Source organism: Trachypithecus francoisi, unplaced genomic scaffold (assembly GCF_009764315.1).
Source record: "Trachypithecus francoisi isolate TF-2019V2 unplaced genomic scaffold, Tfra_2.0 Lachesis_group11, whole genome shotgun sequence".
Lineage (NCBI taxonomy): Eukaryota > Metazoa > Chordata > Mammalia > Primates > Cercopithecidae > Trachypithecus > Trachypithecus francoisi.
In genome coordinates this window covers 20,016,793-20,037,383 of record NW_022681456.1, presented here as the reverse complement: position 1 = coordinate 20,037,383, position 20,591 = coordinate 20,016,793, and the positions used below count along the sequence as shown (strand labels likewise).

At 52.1% G+C, this 20,591-nt stretch overlaps 1 protein-coding gene across 3 annotated transcripts in view; it reads right to left on the bottom strand.

Moving 5' to 3' along the window:
- Positions 1 to 1,239: 1,239 nt before the first annotated feature.
- The window catches only part of RASAL1 (RAS protein activator like 1), a 38,412-nt gene continuing 19,060 nt past the window's right edge, over positions 1,240 to 20,591 (bottom strand). The window contains exons 8-21 of one of the 3 annotated variants that reach the window (XM_033220510.1): positions 19,500 to 19,588; positions 18,056 to 18,173; positions 17,758 to 17,911; positions 17,327 to 17,391; positions 16,929 to 17,041; positions 14,131 to 14,323; positions 10,196 to 10,333; positions 9,195 to 9,339; positions 7,504 to 7,676; positions 5,965 to 6,102; positions 5,742 to 5,877; positions 3,891 to 4,011; positions 2,580 to 2,632; positions 1,240 to 2,021 (exon numbers count right to left, since the gene is read on the bottom strand). In XM_033220510.1, coding sequence (XP_033076401.1) covers positions 1,882 to 2,021; positions 2,580 to 2,632; positions 3,891 to 4,011; positions 5,742 to 5,877; positions 5,965 to 6,102; positions 7,504 to 7,676; positions 9,195 to 9,339; positions 10,196 to 10,333; positions 14,131 to 14,323; positions 16,929 to 17,041; positions 17,327 to 17,391; positions 17,758 to 17,911; positions 18,056 to 18,173; positions 19,500 to 19,588 — 1,776 coding nt within the window. In that variant the 3' untranslated portion in view covers positions 1,240 to 1,881. The other 2 variants (XM_033220511.1, XM_033220512.1) reach the window with 2 other exon arrangements.

Genomic DNA, 20,591 nt, shown 5'->3' with positions numbered 1-20,591 from the left:
GAAGGGTGGGTGGCTCTGTTCCTGGGGGCTGCAGTCAGCCCCATTGGGGAGTAATGGCTTGCAAGAGAATGGCAACTTCAGGGTCATTACCTCGGGCCGGAAGGGGTGGGGGCAGTGGAGCAGTGACAGACCCTCCTAGTCCTAGTCTCCAAGAATGCAAAGGTGAAAGTACCCTTCTCTTTCACAAGAGCACGAGGCAATGTACACGTCTGCTCCCTGGCACAATGACAAGAGACAAAAAACAAGGAACTCGGGCTGAGAACTGGGAGCCTCGGGGAGAATACAGAGGAGCTGGGAGACACTGTGATCAGCTCATCAGGATCTCGGAGCTCGTCAGGACCCTGTCCTTGGGGAGGAGGGTCAGGTTCTAACTAGGGAAAAACAGGGATGGACCCCAGCCTTAAATCAGCCTCTGTGCAACATGCCAGGACGCCCCTGCAGCTCTGGTGGATGCTGCGGCTTCGGGCAACCCCTGCTGGCCAGCCTCGGGATAGCGCCGTGTCTTTCCTGGTCTACTTGATCCCCTGCCAGGTAGGCTTTGGTTTCTGTCCCACCCCCTAGTGACACAACACCGGAAATGAGTCCTTGGAGGCCCTTCCAGTTCTGCCAGTCACGTGTTCCCAAACATTTGTACTCCGTGGTTCATTCTCAGACAAAACCTCAACCCAAACCCTGGCATATAAAATTGCAAGCCAGGCACTGTGACTCACGCCTGTAATCCCAGCAACTAAGGAGGCCGAGGCAGGAGGCTCATTTGACGCCAGCAGCTTGAGACCAGCCTGGGCAACATAGCAAGACCCCTCATCTCTACAAAAATTTAAAAATTGGCCAGGCGTGATGGCTTGCACCTGTAGTCGCAGCTGCTCTGGAGGCTGACGTGGGAGGATCGCTGAAGCCCAGAAGTTTGAGGCTGCAGTGATCTATGATCATGCCACTGTACTGCAGCCTGGGCAACAGAGTGAGACCCCGGACTCTAAAAATAAGATAAAATAAAATTGCCCACTCCCCAAGCCTATGGTCCTCAAAGCTGATGCTCATCCAAATGACCTGAGGAATCTGTTAAATAACCCTGATTCTTGCCCTCATATACCTTCAGATTCTGAGTCAGTAACTGGCTGGGCCTTAGAAATCTGCATTTCTAGCAGACATTCCAGCGGGTAGTCTTTGGCCCACAGTCAGAGAAACCCCTCCCTGGCTCCTGAACTACCTCATTGGAATCCAGTTTGAAAACCACACATCTAGACTTTCCCTCCTCTTTTTATACAGAGTAATCTGAGACCCAAAGAGAGACAAAGAGCCTGGCCCAAGGTCTCCCAGGCTCCAAGGGTCTGAGTGTGGCACACTGGACCCCCACCCAGCCTTGGTTCTTCCTGAGGGTACCTAATTCTGGAAGCTTGTGGTTGGGGTCCTAGGCCAAAGGCAGGGTACAGAAGAATCAGTGAGGTTATAGGGATTAACAGACACAAAAACAGGAAGGAGTGAGCCCATTTAGTGCCTATCTGGGGCAACAACAACATGGGCTTCAGGAATTCAGGTCCAGCTGTATCCAGCAGCTCAGAGCCAGGCTGGCCTCCTTGGTATGGATAGAGGCCAGTTTGGTGAAGCAGAGACCCCGGTCTCAGTCAAATAAGTCAGATTCCTTATCCTATCCACTCCAGTCTGAACCCAGAGAGCGAGATTCACTCAGTGCAAAGCTGGCCAAAGGGCTTCCATGCCCTGAGTTCTGGACTCAAGGCACACAGGACTAGGTACATCTCTGGGAGCCTCCAAACCACAGAATCAAAGAGGAACAAGGAAACAGGAGATTCCTGGGGCAGGATGCGCTGAGGAGAGGGCCCCCCACCTCCTTGCTCCTCCTTCCAGGCTAGCTGTGGCATTTCCTTAGGGGCCGAGTGGGCCCAGGGCCGCCTTCCCTCGCTCTTGCTGCTGGAACTCCTCATGGGCACGATCCAGGTCTGCGAGCACCTCCAGCAGGCGGGCAGCTGCTGCTCTTTGCCGGGCCAGGACCTCAGGACAGGCCCCTAGGAGGGAGACAAGAGGCCACAGGAGCTCAGCCAGTCCAAGGCAGGCTGCTGTAACCCAGACCCAATGGTTTCTCACGCTGCAGATGTGCCTTGTGCCCTGAGAACCCTAAAATCCATAAGAGTCCCCACACACAGCCCTGTGGCCTGATGATGGACTGGAAACACAGGAGACAGTGGGGAAGCGCCTGTGAGGAAAAAAGGACCTCCTTAACCCTTTAGCTTACTTTTTTTTTTTTGGTGGGGCGGGGTGGAGTCTTGCTGTGTTGCCCAGGGTGGAGTTCAGTGGCATGATCTCAGCTCATTGCAATCTCCTCCTCCTGGGTTCAAGCAATTCCCATGTCTCAGTCACCCCAGTAGCTGGGATTACAGGTGTGCACCACCACACCCAGCTAATTTTTAAATTTTTAGTAGAGACAGGGTTTCACCATGTTGGCCAGGCTGATCTCGAACTCCAGACCTCAAGTGATCCACACACCTTGGCCTCCCAAAGTGCTGGGATTACAGGTGTGAGCCACTGCACCCAGCCTTTACCTTCTGTGGTATAAGAGCCCTTACCTGTGTCTGCCTCCCAAGTTGTATCCATATTAGAATCCTCCAGTAATTTCAGCCTGGAAGGTGAGAGGGAGAAAGACAAATCTGGTCCCTGATTCCCAGTCCTGATTCCTACCCCAGAAATTCTCTGAGAAATTAGTTTTCCTGAATCATCACCATCACCATCTACCATTGTCATTATCATCATCATCATCTACACAGCAAACATTTCTAGAGTGCCAGATACTATTCGAAACCTTTTACATGTTTAACTCATTTAATTGTCATGACAAACTCATATGAGGTAGGTATTTAGTATTAGCTCCATTATGCAGATGATCACTGAGACACAGAGAGGTTAGGTAACTTGTCTAAGGTCGCACCGCATCAGCAGCATCATCATTACCACTTACTGAAAGCTATGTGGCCAGGCACCTACAAAGTGCTCCACCTGTATTAGCTCATCTGATCCTCAGGACAACCCACAAGGTCACCACCATTAGTATTCCCCTTTTCCAGACGAGGAAACTGAAGTACAGAGAAGTTAAGCAACTTTTTTAAGATCACACAGCCTGGTTGGGTGCAGTGGCTCATGCCTGTAATCCCTGCATTTTGGGAGGGCGAAGGCAAGACAAGTGGATCACTTGAAGTCAGGAATTCGAGACTAGCCTGGCCAACATGGTGAAACCCCATCTCTACTAAAAATACAAAAACTAGTCAGGCATGGTGGCGGGTGCCTGTAATCCTGGCTACATGGGAGGCTGAAGCAGGAGAATCGCTTGAACCTGGGAGGCAGAGGTTGCAGTGAGCCAAGATCATGCCACTGTACTCCAGCCTGGGCAACAGAGCAAGACTCTGTCTAAATAAATATATAAAATTTTTTTTTAAAAAAAAAGATCGCACAGCTAGTAAGTGGCTAGGTCAGGATTGGAACCCAGGCAGGTCAGCTTCAGAACCCACTCTGTAGTGAGCTGGGACAAATCTCTGTCACCAAATAACAGTGATAGTGATCCTCATGCCAGGAAGGGGAAGAGATCTATCCAAGGGCATTTAGCAAGCGCAGGGGGCCAGGATTTTATGTCAATTGTGCCAGGGTCTCTGGAGCCCCAGGTATTAAAAGATCCCAAGACCCAGTTCTGTATGAAGGACCCCTCCCACCGAGGATGCTTCCCAAGCCCTGACTGCGTAGACACCCAGTCCCCACCCTGGGCCAGGCCCCCAGGGAAGATCCACCAATGCACACGAAAGAATGAATAAATGAACACAGCAAGGCCACGGTGGGGGGCTGGCTTGGATGGTCATAGGAGGTGAAGTGGGATGGGTGGGGGCACCCACCTGAGCTGGTCCCGCCCCAGAAGCAGCTGCCGATACACCATCTGGGCCTCAGCATCGGGATCCAGTGGGTCACTCCAGTCCCCCAGGGTGACAGCTGAGTGTGTACGGCTGCAGCCGGCGGCTGAGGGGACACAGTTTCATTCATCAGTAATGCTCCCTCCCCTTCCAGAAGCCTCCACAACCAGGTTGTCGCCAAGCCGTGCTCCTTCATCTAAAATCCCTCGTCAAACCTACTATTTCTAGGCCACATGCGGTGGCTCACACCTGTAATCTCAGCACTTTTGGAGGCTGAGATGGGGGGATCACTTGACCCCAAGAGTTCGAGACCAGCCTGGGCAACATAGTGAGACCTCGTCTCTACAAATAATTTAAAAATTACCCTTGGGTCTGGAGCAGTGGCTCACGCCTGTAATCTCAGCACTTTGGGAGGCCAAGGTGGGTGGATCACTAGAAGTCAAGAGTTTCAGACCAGCCTGGCCAACATGGTGAAACCCCGTCTCTACTAAAACTACAAAAATTAGCCAGGCATGGTGGTTCATGCCTGTAATCTCAGCTACTTGGGAGGCTGAGGCAGGAGAATCGCTTGAACCTGGGAGACACAGATTGCAGTGAGCTAAGATTGCACCACTACATTCCAGCCTGGGCAAAAGGGTGAGACTCCATCTCAAAAAAAAAAAAAAAAAAAAAAAAATTAGCCTCACATGGTGGCACATGTCTGTGGTCCCAGCTGCTTGGGAGGCTGAAGTGAGAGGGCTGCTTGAACACAGGAGTTTGAGGCTGCAGGGAGCCATGATTGCACCACTGCACTCCAGCCTGGGCAACAGAGAGAGGTTCTGTCTCAAAAACAAAAATAAAAAAACCCACTACTTCCTTTGAATCTTACATCCTCCACTCTCATCCAGCCCCACTTCTGCTCCCTAGACTTTAGCAGTAGCCTCGCCTCTCCCAGTACTCCTCTCTCATTCTAGGCTCCAGTCACAAAGACCTTTTTCCAACCGTCAGCCTACCTTGTCCCAACCTCCAGGCCTTTGCTCATGACACCTGCAACACTTCCTTAGCCCCAGCTCCCAGTTCTGTCTCCAACGTCGCTGCTTAACTTCTGCTCTACTCAGGTTGCATTTAAGCAGCACCTCCTCCAGGAAGCCCTCCTTGAGTCCCCATCCTGAGGCTGGGTCAGAGGCATCCACTGGAATCTCAAAAGCCTCATGTTGGCACTTATAACATTGTATTAACAAAAGGCCGGTCATGATGGCTCACACCTGTAATCCCAACACTTTGGGAGGCTGAGACGGGCTTATCACCTGAGATCAGGAGATCGAGACCAGCCTGGCCAACATGGTGAAACCCCGTCCCCACTAAAAATGCAAAATTAGCTGGGTGCAGTGGCACACACCTATAAACCCAGCTACTCAGGAGGCTGAGGCAAGAGAATCACTTGAACCCGGGAGGCAGAGGTTGCAGTGAGCTGAGATTGTGCACTCCAGCCTTTGCAACACAGTGAGACTCTGTCTCAAAAAAAAAGAAAAAAAAAATTTGGGTTATGCACTCATCTTCCTTGAGAACAAGCTCATGATGTTTAGGCGCCACGGGATGCTGGCACCTAGTGAGTAGAAATAACACGTCGCATGCACCAAGCAGCGTCCTATGCTCTTTGTGTAAATCAAGTCATTTAATTATCACAACTCCATGAGAAAGGCACTGTTATCAACCTCATTTCACAGTTGAGGAGACTGAGGCATAGAGAGGTTGAGTAACTTGCCCAAGGTTGCACAGCCAGCCCAGGCGGAAGTGGGACACCCACTGATTGACGGGTACAGCCGGCAGAGCCTGCAGTCCGCGCTGCCCCCTCACCTGAGCGCTCAGCCTGGAGGCAGCAGGTCCAGCGCGCACTGCGGAAGGCACCGGGGTGGCAGGCGGCCAGCTTGTCCGGGTTGGGGGCGATGGCCTTGCGCAAGGCCGAGAGCCACTGGTTGAGCTCGTTCACATTCTGCAGCGGGTGGGAGGCGATCAGGGGGTGGGTGGGAACCGAGGGACGCCCCAACCCCACCCGCTCCCCATCGCGGCGGGGTCTCACCTTGCACTGGAGGTAGGTGGTGTGCAGCGCCCCCGCGCCGTCCTGCGTCACCACCTGCATCACGTGGGGCAGTTGGAAGGCGCCCTCGTCTACGCGCTCCACCGCGCGGATGTGCGACACGGGGATGGAGTGGCGCGTCTGGGGAAGAGGATTGTTGCTACAGGATGGGCTGGGGGCTAGGGCTGGGGGCTAGGGCCGGGGTGGGGACAGCTTCCGTCTGGTTGTGTGCGGCAGGTGGAGTCAGTTCCCAGAGGCGGGACATTCAACTCTGTAAGTCTGTGCTCTGTGTGCTCGTCCATCCATCCATGTGAGCTGTTGGGTGAGTCCTGCTCTATCCTTTTTTTTTTTTTTTTTTTTTTTTAAACAGAGTCTGGCTCTGCCGCCCAGGCTGGAATGCAGTGGCACAATCTGGGCTCACTGCTACCTCTGCCTCCCAGATTCAAGCGATTCTCCTGCCTCAGCCTCCCAAGTGGCTGGGATTACAGGTGTGCACCACCACGCCAGGCTAATTTTTTGTATTTTTAGTAGAGATGGGGTTTCCCCATGTTGGCCAGGCTGGTCTCGAACCCCTGGCCTCAAGTGATCCACCCACCTCGGCCTCCCAAAGTGCTGGGATTACAGGCGTGAGCCACCGTGCCCAGCCACCTGTCTAAGTGACAACTTCTCTGGGAATCCGTTTCCTTGTTAATAATAGCTACCACTTCTATGGTGCTTGGGACTTTACATTGATCAACTTATTTAATTATCACAACAAACTTCTGGGGTTGGTTCTGTTATTCTCTCTATCCTGCAGATGAGAAAACTGAGGTGCAAGAAGATAGATGACCCTTCCAAGGTCACTCATCAGTTGGACCCAAAATTGGAACCCAGAGAAATGACCACTAGAATCTCTGTTCTCCTGATAAAATAGAAACAGTAAGCGTGGACTCCCTTCCCAGCATTAGCTGTCATCATCTACTGGTGTGCACACAGCTCCCCATTCGGGAGACTCCAGCACGTGTCTCGGGGCATTCTAGTCACGAACACCAGCCCCACAAGGGCAAGACTTTCACCTGTCTTGTTCACTCCTATATCTCTAGTGCTTAGGACACTGACACATAATAGGCTCAATAATGTTTGCTGAATGAGTGAACGAGTGAATGAATGCTTGGATGAATGTGCCTGAACATCTGCACATGTTCCTAGTGAACACATTCAATGTTATGAGTCTGTCTAGCATGTGCCCTAGATCCGGGTGGGAGCATTGGAGAGCGGTTCAGCATCGTCCCTGTCCTGTGTGCCTCCACATCTGGGAGGCATATCCCCGCCACCGCATGTGCACATTCTGAAGGATGTGTGATGGTGCCTGTTTGTGTCCTGTGCCCACATTGGCCTGAACTTGTGAGCAGAGCCTGTCCTGAGAGTTTGTCATTGTTAAGTTGTTATGGCACCTTGGGGCCTTGCCCCACTGTGGGCCTCAGTTTCCCCCTGTGTACAAAGAGGCAGCATCCTGAAAAAGGCCACCCCTGGAAAGCCCTCCATTGTGGACGGGAACCCCACCTGCCACTCAGGACTCTTGGAGAAGGAGAGGGTCTCCCCGCTGAGCCAGACGTAGCGCTTCTTGAAGGCAAAGCGCATGGCCAGGCCGGCGGGCTCCTCCTTGCGTTTCAGCAGATAGCCTTCTCGAACAATGGCTGAGGGCGGGAACAGGGCCCGGGCTGGGATACCAGCTTCTGGGAAATGGGAGAAGAGAGGTGGTAGACAGTGAGCCCTCCCTATCCAGGCTTACCTTACTCCACTAGCATGCCCAGGGAGGACCTCAGTGGATGGGCATGGTTCTCTGCTCCCCTAGAGGTGGGAGGATGAGCACGATGACTTCAGACTCCACTGCCTCAATAGGGAATGCAATCATGGAGGCCAGGAGGAGGGGGCGGGCAAAGTAGCCCTTAAAGACCTCTCTCCGGCCGGGCGCGGTGGCTCAAGCCTGTAATCCCAGCACTTTGGGAGGCCGAGACGGGCGGATCACAAGGTCAGGAGATCGAGACCATCCTGGCGAACACAGTGAAACCCCGTCTCTACTAAAAAATACAAAAACTAGCCGGCGAGGTGGTGGGCGCCTGTAGTCCCAGCTACTTGGGAGGCTGAGGCAGGAGAATGGCGTGAACCCGGGAGGCAGAGCTTGCAGTGAGCTGAGATCCGGCCACTGCACTCCAGCCTGGGCGGCAGAGCGAGACTCCGCCTCAAAAAAAAAAAAAAAAAAAGACCTCTCTCCAACCAGAGAAATCTGCAGACAGTGTGCAGGCAGCCAGCAGGGGTAGCCACACCCTACGGGTTCCCACCCAGGCAATGTCCTGCATCTAATCACACTCAGGGAGCCAGGACACAGCCCCGCCACCCCATCCCAGCACCACAGGGACCCCACCATGCCACAGCCAGGCTCTACGTTCTGACAGGTTGCTCCAACGGGACTGGGATCCAACTAGGTCATGACCTGAACCCCACGTTATGGTATGGACTCAACCACAACTTTTCTGCTCCAAATCATCCTGTGATTCTGTTTCACTCCAAGTCAAAGCTAAAATTCTTCCCAAGGCCTATGGGGCCCCACATAATCTGGCCCCCCACCTCTCTGGCCTTGCCTCTTTGCCTCCCCACTGCCCCCACATCACTCTTCTTCATGGGTGTCCTCAGTGCCGCTCTCTGTCCCACCCCAGGGCCCTTGCACATGCTGTGCCCTGCCTGGCACTCTTCCCTGGGATTCTCACGGCTCTCTACCTGTTCCCTTTCAGGTCTCTGTTCTTTCCTCCTCTATTTTTCCCCCTTAGCACTTACAGCTCTGTAACATACCACATAACTTGCTTATTTATCTTGCTAATGGCCTGTGGTCCCCAACAAAATAAAACCTCTGTGAGATCAGATTTTCTCTGTCTTGTTCACTGCTACATCCCCAGCACCTAGAACTGTGCCTATTATTTAGTAAGCGCTTAATAGATGTCAATTGCATGCACACCATGCCACGATCCTGCCCACAGCCACATCCCCACGTTGGCTAGGATGGCCTGGAGGACAGCACCTGAGCTCTGTTCATCTCTGGGGCCTAGCACAGTAAGTGTCAGGAAATGTTAGTTGACTTGACTGACCCACAGATTCACATTCTCAGTGCTAAGGAGCTGGCGGGGGAAAGGGGAAGTCCCTGAGTGGTGTCCCAATTGGGTTGAGAAGCCAGATGTGGCAGGACCACAGGAACTCACCTTCATCCCCATCCACATCCACCAGCCGGTCCAGGAAGTCTCTCACACGTGAGACGCTCTGCAGCAGGAAGGGGTGCAGGGGGGCCATCCACAGTTCCTTGCCCTGGCCCAGCTGCTGGCCCAGGTTTCCGATGCTCTGCACAGCCTGGAGCAAAGAAACGAGGGATGCTGGGGCCAAGGTCACAGCAGAGGGGAGGGCCCTCTGTGGACTGCTGGCTCCCAAATCAGTGCTCAATAAAAGAAGACTCTTATTGTCAGGCACAGTGGTTCACGCCTGTAATCCCAGCACTTTGGGAGTCGAAGTAAGCTGACCACTTGAGGTCTGGAGTTCAAGACCAGCCTGGCCAACATGATGATACCCCGTCTCTACTAAAAATGCAAAAATTAGCCAGTCATGGTGGCTCACACTTGTAAATTCAGCTACTCCAGAAGCTGAGGTGGGAGGATCACTTGAACCCAGGAGGCAGAGGTTGCAGTGAGCCAAGATCGTGCCACTGTACTCCAGCCTGGGTGACACAGTGAGACTCATCTCAAAGAAAAAAATAAATCCATAAGAAGACTCAACACCTTCCTTGAGTGATATCTGTTTCCCCTTCCTCTTTTTGGAATCTGCACCCCCCAGTGACCTTATTCTGTTCCCTCCAAAGCCCAGACCCTCCCCCAGCCAGGACTGCTCAATCCTACCTTGCATACTGTCATGCAGAATCTCAAGTTGTTGCCCTTTGCAAAGGATGGTCTAATTCATACTAAGGTGTGAATGACTGCTAGCCTGCTTTCCACTTTCCTTCTGTAAGGGTTGGGTTTTCATTTCCAAAGGGGAAATTGGAGTGCATAATGACTGCCTTCACCCTTGGGATGGAATGCTAATGGTCGTGTTTCAGACTTGGCTTTCTTTGGGTGTTCTTTGGGTCTTCTGCGGGTCTGGCCTCCCAGCTCTGCTCCTACCATGCTTTTTTCCCTGGCTAAGAGCACCCAGGATGGGGGAACCCCACGGCTGGCACCTTGGCAAGCAACAGCAGTGAGCGGCTGGTCTGGGGGTCCGCGTGTTGGTCCCGCAGGTCAAACAGTTTTGGGGTAAGGATGGCGGGCGCGAAGAATCGCAAGAAGAGAAATCCGCTGATGGCCAGGTACTTCACATCCTGCTGGGAGGAGCAGCAGGTAAGAGGAGCCCCCCAAACCCATTTCCCAGCTGGGTAAACAGAGGCAGCAAGGACTAGAAATTCGTGGTGCAAAGAGAAGTGGGATGGGGAATTGACCAGGAAGCCACAATGGCCGACCGAGGAAGTTTTTCCTCTCTGGGCCTCAGTTTTCCCACCTGAAAAATGAAGTAACAAAACCAATCCTACAAAAGCAGATTTGGCCAGATGTCCTCAGAGTTGGCTTTGTGCCAAGCACTATGCCAAGAGCACAGCCCTAAGAGGGAGGCACCATCATGATTCCCATTTTACAGATGAGGAAGCAGAAGCTCAGAGACATCGAGCGATTTGCCCAGGCTCACACAGCTAATGAGTGACAAAGTCAGGATTCAAACCCAGATCTGTGATTTATGGTAATAACAGCAGCAGGACAGATACCTCTCTATACATTCGCTTATTTAATACTCACCCCAGGAAGGATTATATCTCCATTTTACAGCAGAGGCAACTGAGGCCCAGAGAGGGAAGGTCCCTCACCTAAGGCTACACGGCTATAAGTGGCAGAGCCAGGAGTTGGACTCAGGCAGGATTTGAATTTTTTTTTTTTTTTTTTTTTTTTGAAGCAGAGTCTTGCTCTGTTGCTCAGACTGGAGTGCAGTGGCACGATCTCTGCTTACTGCAACCTCCACCTCCCAGGTTCAAGTGATTCTTGTGCCTCAGCCTCCTGAGTAGCTGGGATTAAAGGCGTATGCCACATCTGGCCAGTTTTTGTTTTTTGTGGTTTTGTTTGTTTGTTTGTTTAGTAGAGATGGAGTTTTACCACATTGGCCAGGCTGGTCTTGAACTCCTAACCTCAAGTGATCCACCCACCTCAGCCTCCCAAAGTCCTAGGATTACAGGCATGAGCCACCTCGTCCAGCCAAGGATTTGAACTCTCTGTTCTTTACCACACTCTCTTACCATTCAACACCAGCTACCAAGGAGCCCTCACCAAGTATTAGAAACCAAGCCTGAATTATCACATTTAGTCCTCAACCCCGTGTGGGTAGATAAGTGCTATTATCCCATTTTTTCAGATGAGGAAACTGAGGCTCAGTAGTGAACCCAGTCTAATGGGCTCCAGAGTCCATCCTGTGTGCACTTCCCCACCTCCAACCTCTGCCCTCTACAAACTAGAGTATGGTTCCCCTCCATGTGAATCCGGGGCCTGGCCCATCTAAAGGTAAGGCTGGTTCTCCAGCATCAGCAGAGGTGACTCAGGGAAGGGTGCCCCTCCATCCTGGGTGCATCTTGCTCCCCCAGACCAGCTCCCCACCCACCTCTCACACTTGCCCGGCTATATTTAACCTGAGAGTCTGCGCCTGTGTTTATTTAGAGGTTGTAGTCACACGTGAAACAATGCCCTCCCCAGGGCATGTGCCACCTTCCTGGGGCATCTTGGCCTTGACAGTGAGCCCTGCAGGAGCTGGGTACCTGGAACTGCCCAGAGGGAGCACATTGTCCTCCATCTGGAGCCCTGAACTGTCCCCAAGGCCACCACTACCCCACCGCCATCTGTAGTCCAGGGTCATTTTAGTCTTCCCATCAGCTCATTTGTTTCCTCCTTTTTGAGGGCGAAGAACCGGTGTCAGTGCAGCAGAGAAAGGGGCTTCCCTGGGTTCCCCGGGCCTGAGAAAGTCCCTACTCCAGGCCCACCTGGGGCTGAGAACTAGAGGACACTTGGGTGTCACTGATATTGACTCACCACACAAGATCTAGGCTGTCTGGGGAGCTGGCCTCCTCCCTTTCTTCCCTGTTCCCTGCCACAGCTGTGCCCCACTTAACACCTCTGCTGGCAGCCCAGGTGAGAGCCCAGCAGGATGAGGTGTAAGCCAAGCTACATCTCAGTGTCAAAGCCCAGAGCTTACTCCTCAACCGGGGCGAGGGGAGAGACCCCAGCTGGGAGTCTAGAAAACCCTTGGCCAAGGTGTTTTACCTCTCTGTTCCTCAGTTTCCCCATCTGTAAACAGTAAGTGGAGAGAGATGTGGCATAAATCAAAAGCTCTCAAATGAGGCTCTAGGAAGTGGGTTACGACACTGCCAACATGTAACAGGTCTCAGATCTTTCTGCAAAGTGAACCCTGGGTCTGATACATCAGCACTACATAAGAGTTCATCTCAGCCGATGTTATCTGCAAGTGAGGACAATGACAGCCACCTCAGGAGGTGTGCTGAGCATTCAACCAGGGGGTCGCAAACTGGCCAGTCCAACCACAAATGTTTTGTAATGCTTGACCCAAAATTCTTTTGTGTTTTGGTTTTCAGGTAAATTCATGCTGACATTTTAAAAATAAGAGTCCAGGCCGGGCACAGTGGTTCACGCCTGTAGTCCTAGCACTTTGGGAGGCTGAAGCAGTGGGATTGGTTGAGGCCAGGAGTTTGAGATCCTCCTGGGCAACACAGTGAGACCCTGTCTCTACAAAAATAAATAATTAGCTGGGTGTGGTTGTGCACCCCTCTAGTCCCAGCAACTCAGGAGGCTGAGGTGGGAAGATCACTCAAGCCTGGGAGATAGAGGCTGCAGTGAGCTATGATCGTGCCACTGCACTCCAGCCTGGGCAACAGAGCAAGACCCCATCTCAAAAGTTAGTAAGAAATACATACATACATACATACATGCATACATACATATATACATAAATTACAGACCTCACATAAAATCCAGAATCTCTAAAGATCTGGCAGTACTGGGCTTCCATTTCTATACAGCAGTGATCCCCTGGAGCTGCCCCCTTTAGACAAGCTCTGGGGGCTCCAGTTGGTCACAGTCTGTATGACTCCCTACCACCCCACACGCTACCTAATTTGTTCTTGTGCCTCACCTGCCTGAAGCTCACAGCATCTGAGTTTTCAACTTTTCTATCCATTAGTATAGCACTACACCTGCAGAGATTTATTTTTAGACTTTATTCTGGGTGTTTCTGAGCACTTACTGTATGCCAGATCTGCATTCTTCTCTCTTACTTCCTCTCTCTGTCTTACATCTGGAATTTTAAGAAGCACTTACTTTGTGCCAGACTCTATTATTTGCTGGTTATGAGCACAGGCTCAGAAGCCAACCTGCCTGGGTGAGTGTCAGTCCCAATATCACCCCTTTCTACCTGTGTGACTTAAGCTCTCTGGGCCTCAGTTTTCTCCTCTGTGAAATGGGAATAATCCTGGTATCCACCTCACAGGCTGCATGTGATGATTAGATAGGGTAATAAATACATAAATCACCTAAAACAAGATCTGGCCCATGGTCAGGCTACCAGGCTATAGAGTATTAGCTGCTATTATTATATTTATTATTATTTGTTTTATTTATTTATTTATTTATTTTGAGACAGAATCTATCTCTATCATCCAATCTGGAGTATAATGGTGCAGTCTCCTCTCACTGCAACCTCTGTCTCCTGGTTTCAAGCGATTCTCCTGGCTCAGCCTCCAGAGTAGCTAGGATTACAGGTGTGAGCCACCATGCCCAGCTAATTTTTGTATTTTTAGTAGAGACAGGGTTTCACCATGTTGGCCAGGCTGGTCTCAAACTCCTGACTTCAAGTGATCCACCCTCCTCAGCCTCCCAAAGTGCTGGGGTTACAGGCATGAGCCACCGCACCCGACCAATTTTTATTATTATTATCATTCTTGGGACCCGGACCCTGCCAGGAAAGCTATCCCCAGGCAGCCTGAGTTCTGGTCCCAGCTCTGTCCTGACTCCTCCGAGTGACCCTGGACAAGCTCCAGCCCGTCCCCAGGCTGGGCCTCCCATCCCGGCGCACCTGGTGCTCTGGCTCGGGGAAGCGTTCCTCCACGCGCCGGTGCAGCTGCTTGAAGGCGAGGCGCATAGTGGGCGGGCAGCGCCCCACGGAGCCCACGATGGCGTCCACGATGGGCCCCAGGTAGCCCGTCAGCAGCCCCAGGCTGGTCTCCCGCATCTGCTCCTCCGAGGGCGCACCTTTGAAGGAGATCCTCCTGGAGGGGCCGGCGGAGCAGCTCAGACTCCCGACACAGCATTTGCCTGCCCCAAACCCTCCATCGGCCCCGCTGAACTCAGAGGGGACCCATCTTCCCCCGACCTCCGCAGCCTCCTTCCTGCCCCTTCCCACCGGGCTTCTTGCTGTTGCTTAAACACGATGAGCTCATTCCCATCTTGCAGCCTTTGCACTGGCTCATCTCCCTCCCCCAGAACACTCTCCCGTTAAATGTTAAATCTCCACAAGACTCCCTTCCTCACCGCCTGCAAGTCTTTGCTTAGATGTCCCCTCCCCTGTGAGGCTGCCCCGTCCTCACCCTCTGGAATATTGCAGGCCTCTCACCTCCCTCGTTTTTTCCATTCCCTGGTCCCATTCAATAACCTTTTTCCGACCAGGCATAGTGGCTCATGCCTGTAATCCCAGCACTCTGGGAGGCCAAGGAGGCAGGTCACTTGAGACCAGGAGTTCAAGACCAGCCTGGCCAACATAGTGAAACTCCATCTCCACCAAAAAATACAAAAATTAGCCCAGTGTGGTGGTGCACGCCTATAATCTCAGCTACCCGGGAGGCTGAGGTGGGAGAATCACTTCAACCTTGGAAGTAGAGGTTGCAGTGATTCACTATCGTGCCACAGCACTCCATCCTGGGTGACAGAGCGAGACTCCATCTCAATAAATAAATAAATAAATAAATAAATAAATAAATCTTCTTCTTCCAGTTGCTCATTATCTGTCTCCCCCCAGAATAGGGACTTGGGACTGTTTGTTCCCCACTGCATCCTCAGTGTTCAGCCCAGAGCCTGGCACTCAATCACTGTTTTGTTTTGTGGATGATAGAACAGCATTTTTCCATCTGCAATTATTGTGTTCCTTTCTTTCTCTACAGATTGAGGGTCTGTCTTGCCCACACCCAGACTGAGAGCTGGGGGTTCGCAGCTCCACTGTGTCCTGGACCTAACGTGCTGAGCCCTGGACTCGTCTCTGGCACAGTCTCTTTTAATCCTAACAGCAACTTGATGGGGTAAGTAGCCTTACTTGTTGCCATTTAACAGACAAGAAAACTGAAGCTCAGAGAGGTTACTGGGGAGATGGTACAGCTGAGAATAGAACTCAGGACTGCCAACTCCACAGCCTGCCTGCCACCCTGCCCTGCCCAGGTCCCCAGATACCCCTGTCCCCATGGGTGCCCACTGAGTTTCCTCCATCGTTATCAAGTGTGCTAGGAAATGCCCTCGACTTGGAGTCTCACAGGTGGACTGTGCCCTTCTGCTTAGGGCCTGGGATCAAATCCCTGCTTTGTAACTTCCTGGCTGTGTGGCCTTAGGCAAGTGACCTTCCCTCTCTGAGGCTCAGTTGCATCATCAGTAAGAGGGGTCGTGATGCCTGCCTCTAAGGTAGTGAGAAGGTATGGACAGCACAAGGAATGATCCTCTCCTGTCTCTGCCACGGTCCCCAGTGGATATCCCAGCAACCATTTTCCACAGCCCTAGGCTTGTGGGCTAGATAGGAGAAGGTTCTGGAGAGAAAGGAGTAGGAGCCCACGGAGGGGTGGAATGACACCCTAGCCACTGCTCTGCTTCCTCCCAATCTCATTGAGCACTCCACGATCTCCCTTGCAGGCAGGCCCACTCAGGGACCGCCAACACCACAATAATAAAGATCACTAATGTTGGGGACCCCCAGCAGCACAGCAGTAAATATCATAATGTCAGGGATCCCCAGCAGCACAGTAGTAAATATCGCTAATGTTGGGGATCCCTAGCAGCACAGCAGTAAATATCACTAATGTCAAGGACCCCCAGCACCACAGTAATAAAGATCACTAATGCTTGTGGAGCACATGCATGACTCAGTTAACGGAGTAGAGGTCATGAACTCCACCTTTCAGGTGACAATATTCTCACCAGCTGAATAAGGGACATTTTAGAAGTAGTGTGTGCATTAAGTGGAAGAACATAGGATCAATATTTTGGGTTTTTTAATCTTAAAAAAATCTGATTATGCCAGGCGCGGTAGTTCACGCCTGTAATCCCAGCACTTCGGGAGACCAAGGCAGGAGGATTGCTTGAGCCCAGGAGTTTGAGACCAGCCTGGGCAATGTGGCAAAACCCTGTCTCTGCTAAAAATGCAAAAACTTAGCTGGGGGTGGTGGTGTGTGCCTATAGTCCCAGCTACTCCGGAGGCTGAGGTGGAAGAATTACCTGAGCCCGGGAAGTTGACATTGCAGTAAGCCGTGGTCACATCACTGCACCCCAGCCTGGGTGACAGAGTAAAACCCTGTCTTGAAAAAAAAAAAAAAAAAAAAAAACAAGAAAACAACTTAACCACTAAGGAACAGAAGTTTTGGCAACTTTGTCCACCAATAGTGGCAGAGCTAACATTTGAACCTAGGGAGCTTAGCATCAGAGTCCTGACCATAACCCCTATACTACACAGCCTGAAGACCTAAGGATGTGTGTGTAAGGCTTTGAGCTCAGCCACCGAGCTCCTGAGCAGTCGTAGCCCCAGAGTGAGTGGCAGTCAGCAAGAACCCAGCCCCCAGACAAGGCTCCAGGTAGCCAAAGGGGGCCATTGGAGGGTCAGAGTCCTCAGGCTTTGCTCACCGGGTGCGGCCCAGGTCCATCTTGCAGGGATCTAGCTCCATGTACTTCTTCTCCTCAAAGACGCGGCTAATCACAGGCTTCAGGACCTCGTGCAGGTAGGGCATGCCCACGAGCTGGGGGCAGGGAGCACCACACGGGGTGGGGCTGAGGGCGAGGCCAGGGCATGCCCATGAGCTGGGCGCAGGGGGGACCATGCAGGAAGAGGTTCAGACAGAGGCCAGGGCTGGGGTGGGGGACACACCCGGGTGCAACTCAGGGCGAGGCCGGGCACCAGCCACCGGCACTGCAGCTCGACTACTCAGCCTCTGAAGCCAGCCAAGTGAGGGAGCCAGGGAAGGCACTGGGAAGGAGGTTCCCAAGGAAGCTGCACCCGGTCCCCCAGGCCTTCACCTACTCACCTTCATAAACTGTTCCATCGACTTGGATGCCAGGGAGTTAGAACGGAAGAGGGTGTTGGGGTCCACTGGGAGGACAGGAGGAAGTGTTTGCTGGGATTTAGGGAGCTAGACCTAGTTCACCCCACTCACCCAAGGTGGGGGTGATGATTCTTCCAGCCCCAAGAATCAGGAAGACCCAAAACGTCAACCCCATTCACAGTACAGAGGCCCAGAATGGTTAAGTGAACTGCCTGAGGTCACACAGCTCACAAGTAGCAAAACCAGGGCCTGAGCCGCAATTGGGCTCCCAACTGTCTGGGGTGCACAGCACAGGGACCCACAGAAAAAGGAGCCCTTTCCCTCTGCCTGATGCCTCCCCTTTTCTCCCCAGGGACCCTCCTGCAAGCCCACCATTGAGGGCGGTGATGTCAGGGGTTGTGCAGGCAACTCACTGGTCCGAGCCACCTCACGCCGGGTAAGATAGTCCAGAAAGCGTCCAGCCAGTCCCCAGCCAAGAAAGAGTTTCACCAGCTTGGTGGCAAGGTCCTGGCGGCAGTCCCCCAAGGTCAGCTCTTCCAGCAAGGCCAGGGGGCTAGCAGTGTCCTCCTGGGTGGGGGCGGGAGACAAAAGTGACCTCGGCCCCTGAGACCCCAAAGCAGATGAGCCTAGATGGGGCTCCGTGAGGCAGGGGGAGGCCAGGATCCAGACCCCCGGCACTCTCCTGGTAGTATTGCATTGCTACACACCCACCTCTGCTGGCCCCAGCACAGACTCCATGAGCAGCTCCACGAGAGGCTGGTAGCACTGGGAGGGCAGGACGCAGTCCTCGATCAGGCGTACCTTCACTCGCAGGGCACCCAGGTTTCCCCTGTCCAGGATCAGATCACAAGAAAATGAAAGATCTGGCCGAATGTGATGGCTCATGCCTGTAATCCCAACATTTTGGGAGGCTGAGGTGGGCAGATCACTTGAGGTCAGGAGTTTGTGACCAGCCTCTCCAACATGGTGAAACCCCATCTCTACTAAAAATACAAAAATTAGCCGGGTGTGGTGACACACGCCTGTAGTCCCAGCTACTCAGGAGGCTGAGGCAGGAGAATCACTTGAACCTGACAGGCAGAGGTTGAGATCGTGCCGCTGCACTCCACCAGCCTGCATGACAGAGCGATACTCTGTCTAAAAAAATAAAAAAGAGGCCGGGCACGGTGGCTCACGCCTGTAATCCCAGCACTTTGGGAGGCCAAGTAGGGTGGATCATGAGGTCAGGAGATCGAGACCATCCTGGCTAACATGGTGAAACCCCGTCTCTACTAAAAATACAAAAAATTAGCCGGGTGTGGTGGCAGGCGCCTATAGTCCCAGCTACTCGGGAGGCTGAGGCAGGAGAATGGCGTGAACCCGGGAGGCGGAGCTTGCAGTGAGCTGAGATCCGGCCACTGCACTCCAGCCTGGGCGACAGAGCGAGACTCCATCTCAAAAAAAGTAAAAATAAAAAATAAAAAAGAAAGAAAAGAAAATGAAAGATGCTCTTATGGGAGATCGCATGGGCAGATGTGGAGAGCCAAGAGAGGCCAATAGGAACACATGGGAGGAGGTCGGGAGTTTGCAAAACAAGACAGGTGTAGGCAGGTATAGACAAGTGTGGACAGGTGTGAACAGGGGTAGGCAGGTGTGAACAGGCATAAATAGGAATGTATACAAACAACGTAAACAGGTGTGGCCAGAGTGGATAGATGCGGCCAGTGTGCACAAATATGTAAAGGATGTGTGGACAAGTGAAGATGAGTGTCAACAGTGTGAACAAGCGTGGACAGGTGTGAATAGGTGAGGCCAGTATAAACAGGTGTGAACTGATGTTGATGGGTATAGATGGGACAGGCAAGTGGAGATGGTATAAATAAGTGTGTTCAAGAATGAACAGTATGGACAGGTGTGGAAGGACCCAAAGTTCTGAATATATATCAAGTGCGAGCCAACGTGTTTGCACATGAACAGGTGAATGGATGTAAAGTGAACTCCTGTGGACTTATGTAAACACCTTGAGAGACATTCCATAGACAGTTGTTAAATGGATGAATGCATGAATGAAGTGGCATAGGGATAATGCATGGGCTGGCATGGGCTCTGCCCACAAGCTATGGATGCTGCCGGATATGGCTCCAGCCTGGCCACCTCCCTCTGCACCCACATTTACCCAGAATCCTCCTCGGCTCGGGGAAAGGGCAGGAGGCGGAACCAGCCATTGGGTGGCTTCTGCTGGAGGGTCTTCGGAGAGAACTCCACCTTTTGGGAGAGACACACAGACCCTCAGCCAGGTCATGGCCTGCCCTGCCCGGCTCAGGTCTCACCTAGCCCTGAAGAACAGACTGCCCACCCACAGAGAAGCAGAATGGCCTGCCAGGGGGCCCCTCCTTCTCTCCTACAAGTCCCAAATTATTAGCTCCTGCCAGGACACTGAGGGCTTCCGAGGGCCTCCCAGGGACACTTAATTTACAGTTGAGGAAACTGAGGCTCAGAGACATGGAGTGATTTGCCCAAGGTCACACAGCTGCTAGAGATAGCATGTCTGGACTGAGTGTATTTTCAGCTCTGTTTAGGCACATAAATTTCATCTATCAAAAGGCATAAGGACAGCCCTGGAGGCACTCAAACTCCACCCTCTCTCTCTTTTTAAATCACTTTATAGAGATGTAATTCACATCCCAAACAATTCACCTTTTAAAAGTGTACAATTCAATGATTTTTAGTATATTTACAGAGTTACCGCAATTAGTTGTGCTGCTGATTCCAGAACATTGTCTATGAGCCCTAAAGAGCCCGTACTCATTACCAGTCACTTCGTGCCCCCCAGCCCCTGGCAACCACTAATCTACTTTCTGTGTCTGTAGATTTGCCTATTCTAGATATTTCATATAAATGGAATCATATGTGTTTTGCGGGGGCTGGCTTTTTCCACTTAGTGTAATGGTTCATCCATGTGCCAGTACGGTAAGTCCTGACTCATAACACATAAGGAAATCAAATGTACCATGAGCTAATTACTACAAACAAGAATTAAGGCTGGGTGGGTGGCTCATGCCTGTAATCCCAGCACTTTGGGAGGATGAGGTGGGCAGATCACTTAAGGTCAGGAGTTCAAGACCAGCCTGACCAACATGGGAAAACCCCGTCTCCATTAAAAATACAAAAATTACTCAGATGTGGTGGTGTGCACCTGCAATCCCAGCTACTTGGGAGGCTGAGGCAAAATAATTGCTTGGATCCAGGAGGTGGAGGTTGCAGTGAG